The 21,950-nt window shown below is 38.0% G+C and overlaps 4 protein-coding genes across 4 annotated transcripts in view; 1 reads left to right on the forward strand and 3 right to left on the reverse strand.

Moving 5' to 3' along the window:
• LOC140165785 (hyalin-like) overlaps nucleotides 1-6,214 on the reverse strand; it is a 30,486-nt gene extending 24,272 nt beyond the window's left edge. The window contains exon 1 of the mRNA XM_072189107.1: nucleotides 5,962-6,214. Within this exon, the coding sequence (XP_072045208.1) occupies nucleotides 5,962-6,028 (67 nt within the window). The 5' untranslated portion in view covers nucleotides 6,029-6,214. The remainder of the gene's footprint in view (nucleotides 1-5,961) is intronic.
• A 1,300-nt stretch (nucleotides 6,215-7,514) lies between these two features.
• LOC140166618 (uncharacterized) lies at nucleotides 7,515-7,874 on the forward strand. The gene has a single exon (XM_072190118.1). The coding sequence runs from the start codon at nucleotides 7,515-7,517 to the stop codon at nucleotides 7,872-7,874; it is 360 nt and encodes a 119-aa protein (XP_072046219.1).
• A 1,327-nt stretch (nucleotides 7,875-9,201) lies between these two features.
• Nucleotides 9,202-18,063, reverse strand: LOC140165786 (hyalin-like). Its single transcript, XM_072189108.1, has 12 exons — nucleotides 18,038-18,063; nucleotides 17,458-17,709; nucleotides 17,021-17,272; nucleotides 16,335-16,583; nucleotides 15,764-16,015; nucleotides 15,173-15,424; nucleotides 13,920-14,171; nucleotides 13,323-13,574; nucleotides 12,476-12,727; nucleotides 11,754-12,005; nucleotides 11,281-11,431; nucleotides 9,202-10,648 (listed from the first exon to the last, which is right to left on the reverse strand). Exons 5-12 carry the CDS (start codon nucleotides 15,828-15,830, stop codon nucleotides 10,564-10,566), a joined length of 1,563 nt encoding a protein of 520 aa, XP_072045209.1. The 5' UTR covers nucleotides 15,831-16,015; nucleotides 16,335-16,583; nucleotides 17,021-17,272; nucleotides 17,458-17,709; nucleotides 18,038-18,063; the 3' UTR covers nucleotides 9,202-10,563.
• Nucleotides 18,064-18,358: 295 nt separating this feature from the next.
• Nucleotides 18,359-19,327, reverse strand: LOC140166619 (uncharacterized). The gene has a single exon (XM_072190119.1). The coding sequence runs from the start codon at nucleotides 19,325-19,327 to the stop codon at nucleotides 18,359-18,361; it is 969 nt and encodes a 322-aa protein (XP_072046220.1).
• Nucleotides 19,328-21,950: the final 2,623 nt, after the last annotated feature.

Here is a 21,950-nt window from a genome sequence, read left to right on the forward strand (position 1 = left end):
TTACATACCCATTGGCTGTTCCATTTAATTTACACACTCCCTCTGAAATGTCCCCCCAAAAGGCTGTTCCGTTTAATTTACATACTCCCTCTGAAATGGCTGTTCCATTTAATTTACATACTCCTCTGGAATAGTTTCCCCTAATCATATTGCATAGCCTCACTGTGAGTAAGAGAGACTGACAACAGCAACCTATGGAGAGTAAGAGAGACGACTCACCTGGGAGGGACTTTTTACAATTTCTTTATTTTAAGTGCTACGACAGTGCAACCTACATTCAATTAAAGCTTGTGACTTGGACTTTCACTTTTTACACATTTTCTGCCCAATTGGACGACTATTTACAATTTCTTTATTTTAAGTCCTCAGCAAATAAGGACTATAAGTTTGGCTACACCGATAACATGCGGGTATAGCCGTATTTGTGTACAAATATATAGCCTTCTAGTTATACCCGCATGCAATAGCATGCAGGGTATCTTCCCATCCTGTGGTTTCTTCTCCTCCTCCTTTTCCTCCTTCTCCATCAAACACATCATTCTGTCAAGGCTAGCGCTAAAACTACAAAGGCCCTGGGGCCCATATGTGGTACACTTATGGGCCTTACCCCGTAGAAGTGCCTTTTGCCCATCTTGGCCCCAGAGGTCAAAGGTCATGGGCCCCAGGGGCCCAAATGTGAAAATACAAAGCACGCCATTTCTCATCAAATGAAGCAGCCTCAGGGCCCTGAATTGGTACACTGATAGCCCTAGGGGTACTCTATATTTACAAATATACAAGAGCCCCATATGTTATATATTGTGGGCCCCAGGGGCCCAAATGTTAAAATATGGTGCAACAGATTGACAAGCCTAGCTCTAAAAGTACAAGATCACTAGGGCTCATATGTGGCATATGTATGGGCCCTAAGTTGTAGATGTGCCTTTTGCCCATTTTGGCCCCAGATGTACAAGACTGGGGGCCCCAGGGGCCCAAATTTTAAAACAAAGGGCCGGCCGTTTCTCAACAAATAAAGTAGCTACAGGGTTCAGATTTGGTACACTGATAGGTCTTTAGTATTATATTGTCATATGTATATATAATCCCCATATGTCGCAAAATATGGGCCCGGGCCCCAAACGCTAAAACATAGGGCCGGTCGTTACTCAGTAAATAAAGCAGCTACAATGCCCAGCTTGAGTCTACTGATAGCACTTGAGAATCATACTTCAACATATGTACATGAGCCCCATAAGTCATATATATATTGGGCCCCAGGGCCCCAAATGTTAAAACAAAGGGCCGGCCGTTTCTCATCATATAAAGCAGCTTTATGGCTCAGAGTTGGTACACAGTTTGCACCTGAGAACTACATTGTTATATGTACATATGAGCCCCATATATCACATAATATTGGCCCCAGGGCCCCAAACGCTAAAACATAGGGCCGGCCGTTACTCAGTAAATAAAGTAGATACAGTGGCCAGCTTGAGTCTACTGATAGCACTAGGAAATTATATTTCAACATAATTATGTACATGGGCCTCATAAGTCAAATATTATGGGCCCCAGGGCCCCAAATGTTAAAACAAAGGGCGGTCCGTTTCTCATCAAATAAGGCAGCTTCCGGGCTCAGAATTTGTACACAGATAGCACCTGAGAATTATATTGTTACTAACACCCACACACCCATCCACCCCACACACGGAGGACTAAACAGACAGATCGTATGATATCATAATTGGAAATACCAGCGTGATGCGTTAAGACTGTTCCAGTTAAATTACATACCCATTGGCTGTTCCATTTAATTTACATACTCCCTCTGAAATGGCCCCAAAAGGCTGTTCCGTTTAATTTACATACTCCCTCTGAAATGGCTGTTCCATTTAATTTACATACTCCCTCTGGAATAATTTCCCCTGAATCATATTGCATAGCCTCACTGTGAGTAAGAGAGACTGACAACAGCACCCTATTTAGAATAAGAGAGACGACACCCCTGGGAGGGAACTTTTTACAATATATTTATTTTAAGTGCTACGACAGTGCAACCTACATTCAATTAAAGCTTGTGACTTGGACTTTCACTTTTTACACATACAATTTCTTTATTTTAAGGCCTCAGCAAATAAGGACTGTAAGTTTGGGTACACCGATAACATGCGGGTATAGCCGTATTTGTGTACAAATATATAGCCTTCTAGTTTCTTCTCCTCCTCCTCCTCCTTCATCAAACACATCATTCTGTCAAGGCTAGCGCTAAAACTACAAGGGCCCCAGGGCTCATATGTGGTAAACTTATGGGCCCTACTCCGTAGATGTGCCTTTTGCCCATCTCGGCCCCAGAGGTCAAAGGTCACGGGCCCCAGGGGCACAAATGTAAAAACACAAACCATGCCGTTTCTCACCACATGAAGCAGCCTCAGGGCCGTGAGTTGGTACATTGATAGCCCCAGGGGTACTCTATAAATACAAGTATACTTGAGCCCCATATGTTATATATTATGGGCCCCAGGGTCCCAAATGTTGAAAATAAGGGGCAACAGATTGACAAGGCTAGCTCTAAAGCTACAATGGCACTAGGGCTCATATGTGGCACATGTATAAGGCCTAAATTGTAGATGTGCCTTTTGCCCATTTTGGCCCTAGATGTTCAAGGCTAGGGGGCCCAGAGGCCCAAATGTTAAAACAAAGGGCCGGCCGTTTCTCAGCAAATAAAGTAGCTACAGGGTTCAGATTTGGTACACTAATAGGTCTTAAGCATTATATTGTTATATGTATATATGAGCCCCATGTGTCACACAACATGGGCCCCAGGGCCCCAAACGCTAAAAAATAGGGCCGGCCGCTACTCGGTAAATAACGCAGCTACAATGCCCAGCTTGAGTCTACTGATAGAACTAGAGAATTATACTTAAACATATTTACATGAGCCTCATAAGTCAAAAATTATGGGCCCAGGGCCCCACATGTTAAAACAAAGGGCCGGCCGTTTCCCAATTAAAGCAGCTTTAGGGCTCAGAGTTTGTACACAGATTGCACCTGAGAATTACATTGTTATATGTACATAATTATGAGCCCCACATATTACATAATATGGGCCCCAGGGCCCCAAACGCTAAAACATAGGATCGGCCATTACTAAGTAAATAAAGCAGCTACAGCGCCCAGCTTGTGTCTACTGATAACACTAGAAAATTATACTTCAACATATGTACATGGGCCTCATAAGTCAAATATTATGGGCCCCAGGGCCCCAAATGTTAAAACAAAGGGCTGGCCGTTTCTCATCAAATAAAGCAGCTTCCGGGCTCAGAATTTGTACACAGATAGCACCTGAGAATTATATTGTTACTAACATACACCCACCCACCCCACACACGTAGGACTAAAAAGACAGATCCGTATTATAATATATATGATGGTAATTGGAAATACCAGCGTGAAGCGTTAAGGCTGTTCCAGTTAAATTACATACCCATTGGCTGTTCCATTTAATTTACATACTCCCTCTGAAATGGGCCCCAAAAAGGCTGTTCCGTTTAATGTACATACTCCCTCTGAAATGGCTGTTCCATTTAATTTACATACTCCCTCTGGATAGTTTCCCTAAAAGAGGAGAAAAATATCCGTGAAGCCTTGTCGTGCTGCTGATACCCGGATTGGTCAATAAAGAAAGTAAAGCAAGACAGAGCTACTCCCAAAACAAAGACTACCTCTAAGCAAAAAGATGACGGTGAAAATAAGGACTGTAAGTTTGGTTACACCGATAACATGCGGGTATAGCCGTATTTGTGTACAAATATATAGCCTTCTAGTATATTCTTCCATTCCTAAGAGATGGTGGTTCTTCATCCTAACGTCTGATCGCCTATATGGCGTGAAACTCAAAGTAAAGTCTGTAAACATGGTTCGCTTTGAACAATTCCAGTGCAAAATGATGTTGATCTACTCACATTTTCAGTGACGTTTCACCACTACACTAGTGGTTTCTTCAGACTGCAACTCATCACATCTTGACGCACACTGATCAATACTTGCAGTTTTCCTCCCACCATCCATTACATCAAAAATTAGGAGTGGTCAGAACTCTGTTAGATCGGAGTGATGCTTTAGTCACTGAGGAAGCGGACAAGCAAAAAGAGGAGAAAAATATCCGTGAAGCCTTGTCGTGCTGCTGATACCCGGATTGGTCAATAAAGAAAGTAAAACAAGACAGAGCTACTCCCAAAACAAAGACTACCTCTAAGCAAAAAGATGACGGTGAAAAGTCAAAAGGCATGGTTGTAGTTCCTTATATAGAGGGCCTTACTGAGCGAGTCTCGCGAGTTTTTAAAAAACATGGCTTCGCAACTGCTATGAAACCACACCGTACAATACGTAGCATGCTCGTTCATCCCAAGGACAAACTCCTCCCTCAACAAAAAGCGGAGGCGATTTACGGAATCCCCTGCGGAGACTGTGCTAGTTCATACATTGGAGAAACCGACCGTCCCTTCGGAGTCCGCTTGAAAGAACACCAAAAAGAGGTGGAGAAACTTGAAAGCAAACCAAATACTCGAGCTAGCCGAAAATCATCTATCACAGACATTCACAAGTCAGCTATCACCGACCACGTATCTTCTTCTAATCATTCCATCAAAAGTTATCGACAGGGAAACTGACAAGACCACCAGATGGCTAAAAGAGGCTATCTGGATACGCCGAAAAGGAAAAGACACTCTAAACAAGGACGCGGGGGCCTATTCACTCAACAACATCTTTGACCAACTCATCACACCCTCAACGGCTACTGTTGACTATAAAAGGAAGCAGTCAAGATGTGATGAGTTGCAGTCTGAAGAAACCACTAGTGTAGTGGTGAAACGTCACTGAAAATGTGAGTAGATCAACATCATTTTGCACTGGAATTGTTCAAAACGAACCATGTTTACAGTTCAATCCAACATTCCAAATGAACTTGTTCAAAGATCAAAGTAAAGTCGCCTATTCCGATAGGTATTTACTTGGTGTACATCTATGTGTATCATTATTTTATGCTAATTCCAAACTGTCGGAGTGACCCTGTTATGGAGTCGGGGTAACTCTATAAATGGAGTCTGGGTTACTATAGAAGCAGAGTCCAGCCACTACGCGACTCTATGTCTAAAATGCCTCCATATTGGGAGTCAAATGACTCCTGTGTAGAATCATCAACTACCGCGGAGTCAAGAAATGTATGACTCTTCAAGGGAGTCAGATGACTCCCAATATGGATTCATTTTAGACATAGAGTTGCAGAGTGGCTGGAATCTGCTTTTAGAGTCACCCTGAGTTCCGACTGATTTTGCTTGATCGCATCATAAAATGACCATAGAGGGGAGGGGGTGATGCCCATCATTGGTTTCTACAGTAAAATCAATTATTTTCATTTCGCTCTTGTATAATTATTCCAAGAGCTACCGACTTTTTACTTGTTAGGTTCAAATAGTCATTTCCTTTCATAATTAGGTGAAAATTCGGTGAAAATCACATTTTCGTAGGAATTTTTAACAGAAAATCAATTTTGTCTATACTTTTGTACACAGCCAGCATTTCCCATCATGACATAATAGCGACATTATGTGGGGAATGTTTGTACTTATTTTGGTATCACTGGATAGAGAACACCCACAGCTATTAATTGGCTATAACTGTAAATGACGTTTATAATTGAATTGAATATCTTAATCTAACGGTATCAATGGTTCTTTTTGATTAAATTACTTACTCAAAGGGTAAAAGTCGTCAAACTCAAATTGAATGAACAATAAAAAGCATACGAAGAAAAATCCAACATTATTTGGCCGAAAATTTCATAAATGGCAGTATTTCTCAATGAAAATGATAAATAACTAATCAGTCTATGTTCCAAATTCTAAAACAAGAGAATTGATCAAGCTAGTAGTAGTAGTAGCAGTAGTAGTTTTTGGAGAGATGTCAAGAAAGGAAAATACTTACCCAGTTGAACATTAATCGCCAGGTAAAACATGACCAATATGATCCTAACGTTCAAACCTCCAGCCATATTCAATGATTATAAGAAGAAGTTCAAACTGAAACAGGTTTGAAACTATGTTGTTTAATACTTGAAATTACGTTGCTGTTTGACGATGCACAAAATCTCTCTCCCTGTCGTAAATAAGGCTCTTAGAAATAGAAATGTTATAACGCGTATTTCCCTTACATTTTAGGGATCAGGAATACATGTACATGTATGCGGATCTGGTCACATATCATGGGCTCCTTAAAAAGCCAAACTATCAGATAAATTGAGAAATAACCTAGAATTGATACAACATCCGAAACTGTAACCCAACCGACGAGTAATAACTTGGTGCCATGCGGCACATCGCGCTATATTTAGATGGATATAAAGATAGTAAGATATCTAATACAGGACATCAATTGAAGCCAAGGATTGAAACTGATTTAACCTAATTTGCTGTGCCACTTAGATTATAAAACATTATAGATTATGCAATCGTTATTTGAATTGTTATATTAAAATGAACATTTTGACACCTCTTTTCTCAAAATAGGAGCATTACATTTTGACCCCCATAAAGCCAAAACGTTTTAGAGAATCATTCCGACTGGTATGCCTTTAACACAACTTGAGGAAGTTTGAAATTTGACAAAGTTCGATGACCTTTGTTATGAATCACAACGCTTCAAGGCTATAAACACCTTGTTCACAAATTCCCTTCAGAATTCAAAATAAAACACATTGTTTTTATAAATTAAAAAATCTGAATACTTAGAAGCATAGTAGGGTTAGACAATGATTTTGCATATAAACATATATAAATGCATACAATCTATGATTTGTTTGATTATAATTACTTATCCGACAGTCTTCTTCTTGTAGTTGATTACAAAGTTTTGTTGCAATCAATATGTTCCGGATAACTGATGTATATCCTGATTCAAACTTAACCTACGAAGACCACTGTTGACTTGCGTACATAATATTATATCCTTGGGGTACAAATTCCTTGCACAGATTATAACTTCCAAAACGGTGCTGCTTTCACCATTCACACACTTTCTTCAAAACACATGCCTTTTTCCACTTGTTCGACTTAAATTGACTGATGTGTTGTTTCATTAACCAGACAGAAGAATATATTCCCTTTATTGGGAAGGGAGAGCACTCTGTTGTACCTGAAATCTTCTTCATATATTGCTGGATTAATAGTACATTATTGGCTTTGCACAGTGACTGTCTTACATGTACATTTATTTGAAGGCACATAGATTATAAACGCATTAGAAATTCTACAACTTCCCTTGATAAGCTTCTCTCTTTTGTACCAAACTAGTAAAACTGGAAAATCCCAGATATATTAACACTTTGACATGGGTACTTCAAATATGCCTCCTACACCTTTGCTTATTGTTGGTAGTTAATTTGTTTTGTAGACATCCAACATTGATATGTTTGGGGCAGGGTTCATACTTAAAAAGAAAATAAGAAAGTGAAATTTAACTATGTCAAGTATAGGAAAATCATGGGTATCACCAGACTAGACAAAATCAGGAACACCGTCATCAGAGAAAGCCTAGGTCTGAAGGAGACGATAATTGACAGAGTGACCACAAAAAGACCGAAATACTTTGGCCATGTCAATCGGATACAACCATCAAGATACCCAAACATACTCCTGACCTCCAATATTCATGGTGACAGACCACGTGGAAGACCAGCCAAGAAATGGACAGATTGTGTAAAGGCAGACTGTGCTACTAGAAACCTGAGCTCCCTGGCTGAAGCTACCAGTCTATCACGTGATCGGAGGATCTGGCAAGCCATCCTGAAACAGAACTTACAGAAGCCATCACACATTCCCAAAATGGTGTGGACGGTTTAGGTCAAGGTAGGTCAAGGTCAAGTATATACGGCATTTTAAACAGATAAACATTCCTGTTTTTACACGTGTATTCCAACTACTGTGACCAGGATTGTAACGGTATTTGTACACACAATGTTTAGGTGTGCAAATTGGGCAATATAAGTAGTGATTTTTACTCCACATAATAATTATTGTAATTATTATTCTCATATTCAAGTTCACGTTCAAGTTCAAGTTTATTTGTTTTCATCTCAATTCACATCAATGTTATAAAAACGGAAAATGTAAGATACAGAATACATTATGATATTACTTAAACACTAAAAACATGAAGATTAAAGAGATGTGGATGCCACAAAGATGCACCCATTCTGAACAAGATGGACATTTAACTTACACTACAATATTAGTTTAGTTTAGGCACCAGCATTTATATTTTCTCAAGATGCCATAACAAGCAAATTATATCCATACAAATTATGTGTAATATCATGTTATGTGGTCTCATAGCCATTTTCTTCATGTTAGCCCCAGTTAAAAAAACATGACATACAACAACTGTCATTTGTGAGAAATACCATGTGTCAACACAAGTCATATAATTATGTTATTTGTTTACGAACTTTTGTACCTGGTAAGGTTTTTGCGGCAAAAAAGTAACAATTCGGGATTTTGGGCATTTGTTATACATACATAGACAATAATTTTAATACCGTTTAGTTTTAGCACCAGCGAGTTTGGATTTACTGTTACACTGATTTTGTCCCTCATAGTTTTCTATCGGTGTTACTCATAATAAGAATAATTTTTTCACAATGGCACGGCCAAAGTTTATGTCTCATTATCGGCAATTCTTCACCAGAATATGCATATTATATCCTCATTTCGTCCAAGTCACTCTTCCGATGTATTTGGCTGATACCAAAGTTTACATTCATTTTATTGTCTTCTATCGGTGTTACTCATAATAAGAATCATTTTTCACAATGGCACGGCCAAAGTTTATGTCTCATCATCGGCAATTCTTCATCAGAATATGCATATTATATCCTCATTTCGTCCAAGTCACTCTTCCGGTGTATTTGGCTGATACCAAAGTTTACATTCATTTTATTGTCTTCTATCGGTGTTACTCATAATAAGAATCATTTTTCACAATGGCACGGCCAAAGTTTATGTCTCATCATCGGCAATTCTTCATCAGAATATGCATATTATATCCTCATTTCGTCCAAGTCACTCTTCCGGTGTATTTGGCTGATACCAAAGTTTACATTCAATAAATACAGTGTTGTAACAAATCAAAACATCACTTTCCGTAAGCTGCAATGTGTCACATATAAGCATCGATTTTGGGCTCTTATTAGATACTTTTCAACGGGGCTAACCTGAAAAAGTTCGCAACGTTTCATGATTTTGTGTGTGGTTTTCATCCCATTTAAGTTTACATCTGTTAACATGTGTAAAAATTTTGCAGGGGGGGGGGGCAAGTTATAAATGTTGATATTTTCGTCATTGGTTTACCACGTAAGCACAAAATTACGACAAATAATTCCAAAAATGTATGCATGTTATCAAGCAATTATGTTACTAGTTTAAATCCGTTGGGGGGTGTGATAGTACCCGGTATTGGCAGAGAATTTCAATCAAAAGTTGTTTATTTTCATGTGAAAATGTATACATTGTACTGGGAATTATATTTTCTGCACTTTTTTTTGTAACGGAGCAAATAGATCCAAAAACCGCGTAGGCCAAAATCGTTTGCAACGTAGGCTTAAAGTGAATAGCGCTCTCAATGTTCTAATAAATTATAATGGCACACATTTCTATAGGACAAAACAGCGATAGAGACCCCTTAATATCTTTAAAATTACTTCTATGTTTCCAATATTCTAGCATTCTTATATACATACATACCACATTGAATTTGTTGTCATATTTTAGAAGAATAAAACCTAAAGATACTTTATGCACTGCTTTAAAAAACACCTATTTTTCTATTTTCCAAAACAACATTGTAAACTACACCACCTTTAAAATACCGGATTTAAGGGTATACGAGGTATTGTTGGTCGAAGCAGCAAAAAAAAATCGATTTTCATTATCTGAATCAATATATTATTGAAAAAGAACACTTTGGTGTTTTGCAAAAGTTCATTCTACAAATCATATAGTTTGAAAACTTGCTGAATTTAGTGTTGTTAATGAGTTATGTACGTTTTACAAAAGTGTTGTTGTTTCAGCCCTCTTTACAACATAGCTCAAGAACCACAGGACCTACAAAAGTATATCTGTGATATTTGAATTCTTCTACACGCTCGCTATGAATTGAGCAATGCAATTTTTTGCTAAAGAATAAAAGCAAAAGATACATTATGCACTGCTTGAAAATAAACTATTTTTCTATTTTACAAAACTCACTACCATTCGCAAGATGCTGTGAACTACATTTTATTGCTGCTTCGACCAACAATACATCGTGTACCCTTAATGAACTACCATAATATATGTGTTTGTGATGACAAATTTCAATGCGGTATTATTCATTACTTTATTTTTAACTACGATTTAATTACATAGTTTATCAAGTTATGTTCCCCATTTCTGCTATAAGGACATTTTTTTATTATACAGCATGATTGAATAAAATACAAATCATATCTTCCTGGTAGAAAGTTATAAGTAATAAATTTCGTTCTTCAACTGGTTAAAAATTGGTCAATGATTTCAATGAGGTTGTTGTCGATAATTCTAGGCCTTGTATATTCACGTCGCTATCCTTGGTTTTTAACCTGTAATTTGAAATAAATAGAACGTATCGTGAGTATGCCATATAATCAAGATTGATCTAGACCGTTCGGTAATTCGCGAAATCAAGGAAATCCCAACCCCATCACGCGCCACCACTCAAGCATGCGAATTGAAGACGTGGTCATCGACGATGACTTACCTTTGGTTTCTTTGTAAAGGATTTTGGGAATTACCGAGATAACCATCGTTATATTTTATATGCATGGAATATAACGTTGATTGATTAATTTGCATTTACATGTTTTTTGATGTGGAGATAATCTGTATTTGCTATATATACTGGTAAATAACTCTTCATGTCGCATTTACATGTTTTTTTAATGTGGAGATAATCTGTATTTGTTAAATCTACCCGTAAATAACTCTTCATGTCGCATTTACATGTTTTTTAATGTGGATATAATCTGTATTTGCTATATCTACTGGTAAATAACTCTTCATGTCGCACTTCTGTGACCATTTTAACTCGTACCAGATTCTTTCGTGATGACTTTTATTGTTATGCAAGTTATCAGCATATGCCTGCACAAATATTTGCGTACCAGATTTAACCCACTTGTATGCTACATGTAGGCTATAATCATCATTGACTAGAATTTATCTGTATACATACCGAATATATAAAAACATCAATACCACGCAGATGATAAAAACCAAGATCAATAGCGACATTATCAAGGCTGCGTAAGACACTCCTGATGCTACACTCTGAGTTCCTGAAGTGTTAGGTTGACCTCTAACCTCACCAACTTCTGCCGTATTTTCTTCAAGTAAGGAAAAATAAGGGGAAGAAAAGTTACGCATCGGGCACAAGCACAATTAAAGATGAATTTACAAATGGAAACATGACATGCATTGGCAGATATACCAGAGTAAAAACTCCGGACATACCTACCCGCACATTCAGGTTTGTCAGGAGTTTGTACTCTGCTACAGTCTGTGTAGATTAGTAGTTAGAGTGTTCGCCCGACAATCGAGAGGTATGGGGTTCAAGTCCCCGCACAGGCAGGTATGTCCAGAGTTTTTACTCTGGTATATCTGCCTATCTGACTGTTATGAGCTGCTTTTCAGGAAATAATTTCTTACCATGTTTAAGCACAGTCACTGTGAAGTTACATAACTCTTTGTACCCGTCCGGTTGTTCAAATGTGTATGTAACTTGAGTTGAGCCAATTGGAAATGATTCATTTGATTCGTGAGTACTTGATATCTTTGTAGCTGCTGACAGGTTGATGGCAAATGGTTCACTCCAAGTCACCGTAGTGGCATCTTTTCCTGGTTCAACTCTAGCGACAATATTGGAAGGGCAGTTGAAAATCTTCGAAGATGTTTTATCGACTACAAACCAGAACAGAACACGATAATTGTTATTTTCTGGATATAGGTACAAATATTACAATGAATGGTAACTTTGTTCTTCTAAAATAAACAACTTTGATAATTCAGAATCAAAGAGCATTGTGGGTAATACCTGGACATACAATCCAATATCACGCTTTATAGGCGGCGGTGTATATGAATTGTAACTCGTAACTCTCGTGCTTTTTACTTTTCATATTACAACATGCATGTAAGCTTTAACCTGGCTCAACCAAGACTTTGCCTGTTAAAAGTTAATGCTGTGATGTGAGGACAAAGCATTGTTTTACAAAGTGCAAGTTTCATCACATTAAAATACTGGTTGAGTGTCAGACTGTAATTATATCCCCCTTGATATTACACATTATACACTTCGTTCACAAGTTATTGCAATCCCGTATTAGAAAAACGAAAAACAAATGAGAAATTTTCATATGATACTCTCCTACCTCCGGACACTGTCACTGAAAACGAACATTTGTCCATGTTGTTGGCATTGTCACGAAAAATATACGAGACTATTGTTGTTCCAATAGCGAAAAAGGTTCCAGACGAGTGGGTCTGTATCAGAAGCATCACTTCCCCAGAGGCGTCTTCAGCAATTGGTTCTTTCCAATTTACAATGGCCCCGAAAGAGCCTTCGTCTATCTCCGCTGTTACGTTGTTGGGACAGAATAGGATGGTTGGTGCACGAGTGTCCGCTGAAATAGATGACAGATAGACATAACTCTAAGTTATGGCATTCTACAATAACAGTACAACATTCTATTCATTAGTTCATTCGGTATTCATTAATTTACTATTTATTAGTATCAGGTTATTATTGGTTAAATGAGGAAACAGAACATTGGAATAAAATATAAATTAATGAAAACAAAGAAAGTAATTAACTGCCCACCATACACATTTTTTAAACGTTATAAATATGTCATCAACGCATTTTGGTTTTGTTCAAAGCGTTTTAATAACATTTAAATGTATAAAGGTCATGACAACATTTTATTTTTATTTTTGTCTCAAAAAACATTACATAAATGTTTTCAAAATGTTATTGCAAAATAGTTTGGCAAACATCATTGCAAAATGTTTTGTCAACATAATAAATTATACTTACTTTATGTTAGAATGTTATCAAATTTTCAAAAACATTTTGTGAATACTATTAAAACGTTTTATCAAAAAGTTTATTAAAAAGTTCCATGGAAACCTTCAAAGAACCAACTTACTCTAAATAATGAAAGATCGTAACAGAGACGAAAGTTGCTTATTAGTAATTCTCTTTATATGGGTACACACCTCCAGAAACCGTCACTGAAAACGAACATTTCTCCATGTTGTTGGCATTATCACGAAAAATATACGAGACTATTGTTGTTCCAATAGTGAAAAAGGTTCCAGATGAGTGGGTCTGTATGAGAAGCATCACATTACCAGAAGCGTCTTCAGCACTTGGTTCTTCCCAATTCACTATGGCTCCCAAAGAGCCTTCATCTATCGCCGCTGTGACGTTGCTGGGACACAATATGATGGTAGGTGCACGTGTGTCCACTGAAATAAAGGACAAACATACATAAATATAATCATCCAGTACAAATTATGTCATACTTTCCTAACAATACAGCCATTTACTGAGCAGTATCATACTATAATAAACTAAAATGAAATAAGGAAAAGAAACTGAGAAAGAAACATAAAGACATTAGAAAGAAGAAACCGAAAAGTAGCCAGGGTCAAATGCATTTCCGTTAGTAACCAAGGGTGACCCCGTCAGAAAGCCATTTACCTGCTCACGTAACTTGCACCACAAAGGTTCCTAATATAAACACGAAATCGACAATAAAAATGAAGGAATGACCTTTTTACATGACAAATGATCAAAATATTGATACTCACATCCAGATATTTGTATATAAAATCGACAGGTTGCGGTGTTGTTCGAACCGTCCATGTATGTGTACGACACAAGAGTTGAACCCACATCAAATTCTTCACCCGGTTTATGTGTGGCTCTAAATAACTCAGCATATCCTGAAATGTCGCTTGCAACAGGTTCATCCCAAGACACGTAGATTGGTGATGTACCAATTTCAACGGTTTTATAAATGTCCGATGGACAGCCAACAATTTCAGGTGAAATCGTATCTTCTGTATACCATAAGAGCACATAGAGAATATAATTATAACGCACATTTCTGTTTCAAAGGATGAGTTGACATAAAATATCGATATTGTTTCAGAATATGATGAGAGGGAAATAATTATGATGATTACGTTAAAGCCAACTTTTTCATTGGTCTGATTCACAAATTGGTTGTGCGAGATTAAGTCTCGTTTTATGTTTTTGTTTATAGTCATCATCGTCATAAACGCTTTTCGTCGTTCAACACAGTCTATCAACACTGTTTCTCCATGATTGCCTTTCATTTTGATAGTTCAACCGCCCTCTAGATAGTTAGATCTGCTTGAATTGATGATATGCATTTCGTCAGCCTATACGCTACATGCTTAAGTCATTTTTTGTTGTTGTAATTTTGAGAACAAAGTAAAAAAAGATGGTTCAAGCATGCATCAGTTACCTAATCACCCTACTTATTTCTGATTATTCCATTTCATTTGTCTCATTAGCATTTGTTCTTGTGCAAGATACGTGAATAAATATATTCCAACACATGATTGAACCATATTTTGTACTTCGTTTTCAACATTACAAAAAATGATTTGGGCAATTAGCGTAGTAGGCTGACGATTTGGTGTTTGGTCGGCCCCTTGTTCTCTATGCTGGCCATTAGTATCGTGTTAGTGTTTGTCTCTCTCTGTCGTGTTTTCTGATAACCTGAGAAAGTGATCGAGCCACTGGAGTCTTCCTGTGTTTATTTTAATGCTCCATCTTGTTCCATTTACTTCCTCATTTGTGATTTTCTTTGGCCATAGTCTTCTCAAGCGTATTCGTTGCAGCATGCCAATTTGGACCTCAAATAATTTTGTTAGTGTTCGTGAAAGGTTTTTAATTTAGTAGTCTTGCCCATTTTTGCAGGTAGTAATGTGCTGGAAATCCTTTCAATAGACTCAATGTAATCTTGATCATGTTATTACAGGTAGGGAATGTATCAATTACTTTATACTTAATTGTAGTGTTATAAGCTTACTCTGGTTTACGGTCACTGAGAAATTGCAAAATGCACGGTTATCTGCATCATCCGAAAATAAATACGACACTTGTGTCAGCTCTATTGCAAATAGCTGACCAGGTGCATGGCTTCTTTGAATAACAGAAGTTCGACCGGATTCATCAATGCCAATAGGCTCAATCCAAAATACCGGAACTTGGTCAATACCGACTTCAGTTGTTGTTCTTATATCAGAGGGACAGTTAAGTACTTCTGGTGGCAATGAGTCAACTGTAATATTGGGTAAAAAAACACAATGTTATGTAGTTACGTTTTGATCTTTAATTACGATAAATGTGAAGCCGCCGTTGGGCAGTTAAAACCTCTTATGTGCTTGTGGCTCCTGAACATGTTTAAAACAAACCTGCCAACAGGTTACAAAGGAGATTTTGATTTAAACATGTGTTCAGGGGCCAATGACACATAGAAGGTTTTTCCTGCCTAACGACGAAACTATATTCTCGTAAAAGACAACTACTGGATTTCGGATGCAATGTATCTCGGATTATGTATTAAAATTTGCTTTTCAAATCTTTTTATATCTCAATATAAAATGGGATATTGACGTACCAAGATTGATCCTGATAGAAAAGGTACAGTATGCCATATTGTTTGAAGAGTCTGCAAAAATATACATAACAGTATAGATACCACTCCCGAATACCTCTCCTGATTGGTGCGTCTTCACTACCAAAGTAACATTGCCAGATGCATCTATAGTAGAAGGTTCGTTCCATGACACAGATGCTGATACTGTACCTTCTTCAATTTCGGCAACGATATCAGCTGGACAATTTGTTATTAAAGGTGCTGTTGTATCCTCTGTCATGTTTTAAAAATAAAAGTTGAAATCAGTTAATCAGTGAATATCACTGGAAGTGTCTATACACCGCACTACAAATAGTGACGTAGCCAGGGGAGGGACACAAACGTTTTTTGCCCAGTGCGCTCAGGAATCTAGAACATTATTAAAGCTTATGTGGTAACTTAAACAGGTAGATTGGGGAAACATGTACTTTATTTGTTCACCATGCACAAGCAGTGCACAGAGAATTGCCTATTGCTGACCCTAAGATGTATACCGACGGTCCATCCACGAGCCACCTCGCCCTCCCCTCGCAAATATTTATCAACTAATTACCAGTAGCAACGTTAATGGTGAAATTACATCCCGCAGTGTTTGTCAACGCATCTGTAAATGTATATGATACAAACGTTGAGCCGACGGCGAACGTTTGGCCAGGTTCGTGTGAAGATTTTGATATCACCGTTCCAGAACGGTCTATTGCAACTGGTATATCCCACGACACAACGATTCCGGGGCTTCCAACTTCCGTAAGTGTATAAATGTTTGATGGACAGGTGATGATTTCTGGTGGACGTGTGTCAACTGTAGCAAAATTATTATAGGTTGAGTCGAGTGAATCGGATGCATTATACATTTACTAAAAGTCAATAAGCCTTATCATAAGCATTCATGGTCATTAAAATCTGTCAAAAAGAAAATTATTTAATTCGGCTGGTCTTCAGATATTTTTGTATGGGTATGTGCCACGCAGACTCTCGGATGTTGACTTTCTCTATACCAACGTTTTGCTGTTTTTCTACCCATCAGGATACCAATTTTTCACAAAACACCACAATTTGCCCTAATGTGCCCAATTGGGCGCATTGGTATCCACTGAACACCCACCCATCGATATACCAAAATTGTTGGAAAGGTTCCCCAAAACCGTGGCACATCCCAGTATACCTTCAATCAGGGAAAGACCGCCCCGGGATTGTAATTGCGGTATAATTTCAGTTTATTCTTAAGTTTGAACTCACCACTTCTAGCGACGATTTGAAAAGTACAGGAGGCGATATTATTCGAAGAATCTACATATAAATAAGTAGCAGATGTTGTACCGACTCCAAAGAGTTCTCCAGAAGAATGAGTTTTAGCAAGCAAGGTCACGGTTCCTGATTCATCTGATGCAGAAGGCTCTGACCACGATACGAAAGCTCCGATTGATCCAACTTCAACGTCAGTAAGAATATCATCAGGACATGACTGAATTCGTGGTTTCCTTGTATCAACTGATAAAGCATAATTTGTTATACAAATTTATTACGTCGGAAATTTTATTATATCTTTTTTAATGTTAGCACTGTTGTTTTTTGTTTGGTTTTTTGGGGGTTTTTTTTGGGTTTTTTTTACTTTAGGGTTCTTTTTTTTTTTTTTTTGGATCATAATTTAGAATCACAAAAATATGAAAACTTACCGAAATTCAACTTTATGTCAAAGTTACATGATGCTAAATTGCCATTAACATCTGCAAACTCGTATCTAATTTGTGAAATACCAGACGCAAAATAGTCCCCAGAGCTATGACTGTGGGTTAACAACGATACAGGGCCTGAGATGTCGGAAGCTCTTGGTTCAATCCACGTTACAATTTTGTTTTCGTCACCGATCTCAATTGTGTCGATAATATCATTCGGACAAAATTCTATTTCCGGTGGAGAGATATCGGCTGATATGGCAAAATTAAGAAACAATTTATTCCACATGAAATATGCATTGAACGACCATTAATCCGACACATTAATCCGTAGGCATGCACATACAATTTTCCAAAGACTGAGAGGGGCACATCCCTAGTCAGAGATGCCTGCTCCGCGGTCATATTTAACAATAAAATGTCGCAAAAACATAATGAACAATTTTAGTATCACTGGATAGAAAGAAAAGCCCTGTATCTATCCATATATACCAACAAGTAAAGTATTCGGGTAGAAATATACGTGTACCAACCCAGTACACGGACACTTTGACCAATAAGAGAGGCAAAATATCTGTACCTAGTGTTGAAACAATAACAGAGAAGTTGCATATGAAAAGTTTTTTGTTTGTCAAAACCAGTTGAAGAAACTTACATTTCTTGCTGACAGTTTCGTCAGTGCACCACTGACTTTCTCGAAGCTTGGTGTTGTTGTGATGATCCAACAGCTGATGACTGGCGGGAAGTTATATCACTTCCGGTAGCTAGGTTAGTCTTGCTACAAGTCTCCAACAGTGGATCAAACACGTGACTCAGATTGTAGACCCCCTCGTCTCTGTTCATAACTCCTCGCCCCCTTCTCCTGATCTGAGTTGATTCTTTTATCCATCTCGCTTTCCTATCACTTTCTCTCTCTAAGATTTTTTGCCTCCCCCCAATTGATAATATGATTAGCCCTGGCTACGTGGTCACTAATAGCTGAGTTCTTGAAATGGCTCTCGGATTCCTTTCTTTTTGATCTTGTGTATTTTTGCTGACTCGCTTTCTCTGCCTCCCTTCTGTGTTCATCCATGCGCGTGCCAAAGGTTCTTTTTGTTTCACCAACATAAGTTAGGTCGCAGCTACCGCAAGGGATTTCGTAGACACAATTAGGGGTTTTTACCGGCTCTTGCTTGTCTTTTGGGTGGACCACCATTTTTCGGATCGTGCTATGTGGTCTCATGGCCGTTGCGATATCATGTTTCTTGAGTGTTCTGCTAATTCTTTCTGACACTCCCGCTACATAGGGGATCACTACTAGACCTTTACTTTTTTGATCAGAAGTAGTGCTCTTATTTTTCTTAGTCTTTCTTTGTTGTTTTTCTTCCATTTGTTTCTTGACTCTGTCTATTGTCCATTTGGGATAGCCACATTTGGCTAGGGCCTGCCTTATATGCGCTTCTTCTTTGATTTTATCCTCCTCCTCAGTTACTATTCTATCCTTTCTGTCAAGTAAGGTACGCACCACACCCATTTTCTGGTGGAGTGGATGATGGGAAGTGAAAGACAAGTATTGGTCAGTGTGAGTCTTTTTTCTATAAACCATGAGTTTGATGGACTTGTCAGGTTTCCGTACTATAAGTGTGTCTAGGAATGGGATTTGTTGATCTTGTTCTACTTCATACGTGAATTTAATACTGGATGTGGTGTCAACTTGGTTAAGATGTGCCGTCAGCGTTTCAGCCGTGTCTCTTTTAACAATTTCTAGCACGTCATCCACATAGCGTTTCCATACGCGGGGTTTGCACTCTAGGGGAGCAGTGAGGATTGCTTGTTGCTCAAGCCACTCCATAAAGATGTTGGCTGTAAGAGGACTAACTGGTGAACCCATCGCTGCACCAAATTTTTGTTTATAAATGGTGCCCCGGAAGGTGAAGTAAGTGGTTGTTAAGACAAACTTCATTAAAGACATAATGTCTTCAACCTCAAGTAGCGTGCGTTTTTTAAGATCAGGATCTTTTTCTAGTCTCTCGCGTATAATATCAAGGCATTCGTCAATAGGAACGTTTGTAAATAATGTCACGTGTTTGATCCACTGTTGGAGACTTGTAGCAAGACTAACCTAGCTACCGGAAGTGATATAACTTCCCGCCAGTCATCAGCTGTTGGATCATCACAACAACACCAAGCTTCGAGAAAGTCAGTGGTGCACTGACGAAACTGTCAGCAAGAAATGTAAGTTTCTTCAACTGGTTTTGACAAACAAAAAACTTTTCATTTGTTAATTACCAAACCTGATGAACCTGTTCCAGAGAAGTTGCATGTTGCGAGATTTCCCGAGTCGTCTATAAATACATAAGAAACGTTCGTAGACGATTCCATTGAAAATAAATCTCCAGGTCTGTGTGTAGCACTTTGTAATGTAGCAATTCCTCTCAGATCCACAGCTGTAGGCTCCAACCAAGATACTGCCAACTGTAAGATGCCCAACTCAGCCGATTCATGAATATCCGAAGGACAGTTAACGATGACAGGAGGAGCCGTATCTATTGATATTGATGTTTTATTGCCTATAACATATAGTAAGTTTAGAAATGAATTTCCCCGTTATATACAGCCTGTCTCAAAAAAAATTGTGCAAGTGAAAAGCGCCCTCTTAGGCAATTAGAAAATACTGTTGTGACATGATGCTTACATCAACGTCAAGGACGCACTCTTAGCTCTCCAATGCCAGTTGTTCTGTTCAATTTGCTTGTTTTAATCTCGAGATATTATTATTTAACAACGAAAGGGCAAAATCACAATTGTGCCACTTTTACTAGGGAGAGAGCTGTACATCAATGATAGCTGAAGTTGATGCGTCTAATGCACTTCCCCTTCGGGGCTCGTGCATTAGACACATCATTCGCATCAACATCAGCTCGTGTGTATTATTCTGTATACTTTCTCTCCCAAGAAGTATATAATATAAACCTGTAAGGTCCGTATGCACAAAGGAGTTAGACCGGGTCTAAAGGTAGACCTGGTCTAAGTGGAATTTAGTACCATGAGAAATGACATTTTCCTTTGCATTTGCTTAAGTTATTTTGTATTATTTTGAACGTTGCATTAAAATCCTTAGATTGTGCTAGCTACTCTAGGAAGGAAATAAGAGTAAAGGACCATTCCTGGTGGAACTTAATTCCAGCTAGACCAGGTCTAACTTTAGACCCTGTCTCACTCTTTTGCGCAAACGGACCTTAGTGTCTTTTAACACGTCTTGAGTGACTAAGAGAACTGTATTTAACATGATAAAATCATTGACGTGCACGTGTATTTAAATTTACAGCAGAATGTGAAATATTTATTCTTTTATTCTCTAGAAAAAGAGAATCATTATTCCTGCATCATGGTAAAATAGTAAAAACAGTAAAAAAAAATTGTATTGTGTAATTGATGCATTCTTTTGATTTCACGAAGGAATCCTTGATAAACTTGATGCTATCACTGATTTACATGTAAAGCCCTCTTCCCTAGTAAAAGTGGCACACATGTGATTTTACCCTTTCGTCATTAACTAAGCATATCTCGAGATTAAAACAAGCAAATTGAACAGAATAAACGGCATTTGAGAGCTAAGACTACGCCCTTGACGTTGATGTAAGCATCATGTCACACCGGTATTTTCTAATTGCCAAAGAGGGCGCTTTTCACATGCACAATTTTTTTTGAGACAGGCTGTATACTGTTTATGTTAACTATGATCTAAAATTACGCTTATAACTTAACTATCGTATTTTGGGATGATAGACACATCTTAACCACTATAATTATACTTATAAGTTACGTTTATGTGACATTTTATGAGCTTAACCTGCATTATGTTCGTTCAATATTGAACACTTATAAGCAGGTTTTATACTTGCATATGCTTTATATACACATTGAGCTATTGACACCTACACTTTCTCTCAGGTTGAATATGAACTTTTCGAATCTCGAAAGGAAAGGCAATGATACAGGTCATTTTCGCATGTGTTCTTGCTAAATAATGGTGCTGAGAGCGCACAATGGGTAGGGTTTCCCAATTGTATAATATTTTCATTGCTTACCCGTTTCGACAGTGACAGTGAAGTTGCATTTAGCATAATTCAGAGATTGATCTTCAAATGTGTATTCAACAACAGTTTCTCCAATTGAGAAGAGCTGGCCTGGGAAATGAGTTGAACGGATTTCAATATACATGGCGAGATCCATGACCGATGGATTTTCCCAGTACACTGGCACTCCTGTTGTACCCACTTCCGTTGAGGCTTGAATATCATGTGGACAGCTCAGAATTCTAGGTGGAGCACGGTCGACTTTAAGAACGAAAACAAAAATGTAAACATTGTGTGTATCTAACAGTGTGATTACAATACCTTTTTCTCCTCGCAATGTTTGCAATACGCTTCTGATAATAAATTCAAAGATCTTGCTACATTATAGTGGGAAATATTTAAATCTTTGTACAAATTAATCATGGAAACTCACCA

This window comes from Amphiura filiformis, chromosome 12, assembly GCF_039555335.1.
Source record: "Amphiura filiformis chromosome 12, Afil_fr2py, whole genome shotgun sequence".
NCBI classification, from domain to species: Eukaryota; Metazoa; Echinodermata; class Ophiuroidea; order Amphilepidida; family Amphiuridae; genus Amphiura; species Amphiura filiformis.

Bases quoted from the DNA above. Each gene is read 5' to 3' on its own strand.
- LOC140166618 (XM_072190118.1), top strand. From the start codon at position 7,515: ATGGGTATCACCAGACTAGACAAAATCAGGAACACCGTCATCAGAGAA.
- LOC140166619 (XM_072190119.1), bottom strand. From the start codon at position 19,327: ATGGGTTCACCAGTTAGTCCTCTTACAGCCAACATCTTTATGGAGTGG.
- LOC140165786 (XM_072189108.1), bottom strand. From the start codon at position 15,830: ATGTATATTTTTGCAGACTCTTCAAACAATATGGCATACTGTACCTTT. The intron at 13,575-13,919 runs GTGAGTATCAAT...CCTTTATTTCAG, and splicing joins TTATATACAAATATCTGGAT to TGGACACACGTGCACCTACC. The intron at 12,728-13,322 runs GTGTGTACCCAT...CATCTATTTCAG, and splicing joins TTCAGTGACGGTTTCTGGAG to CGGACACTCGTGCACCAACC.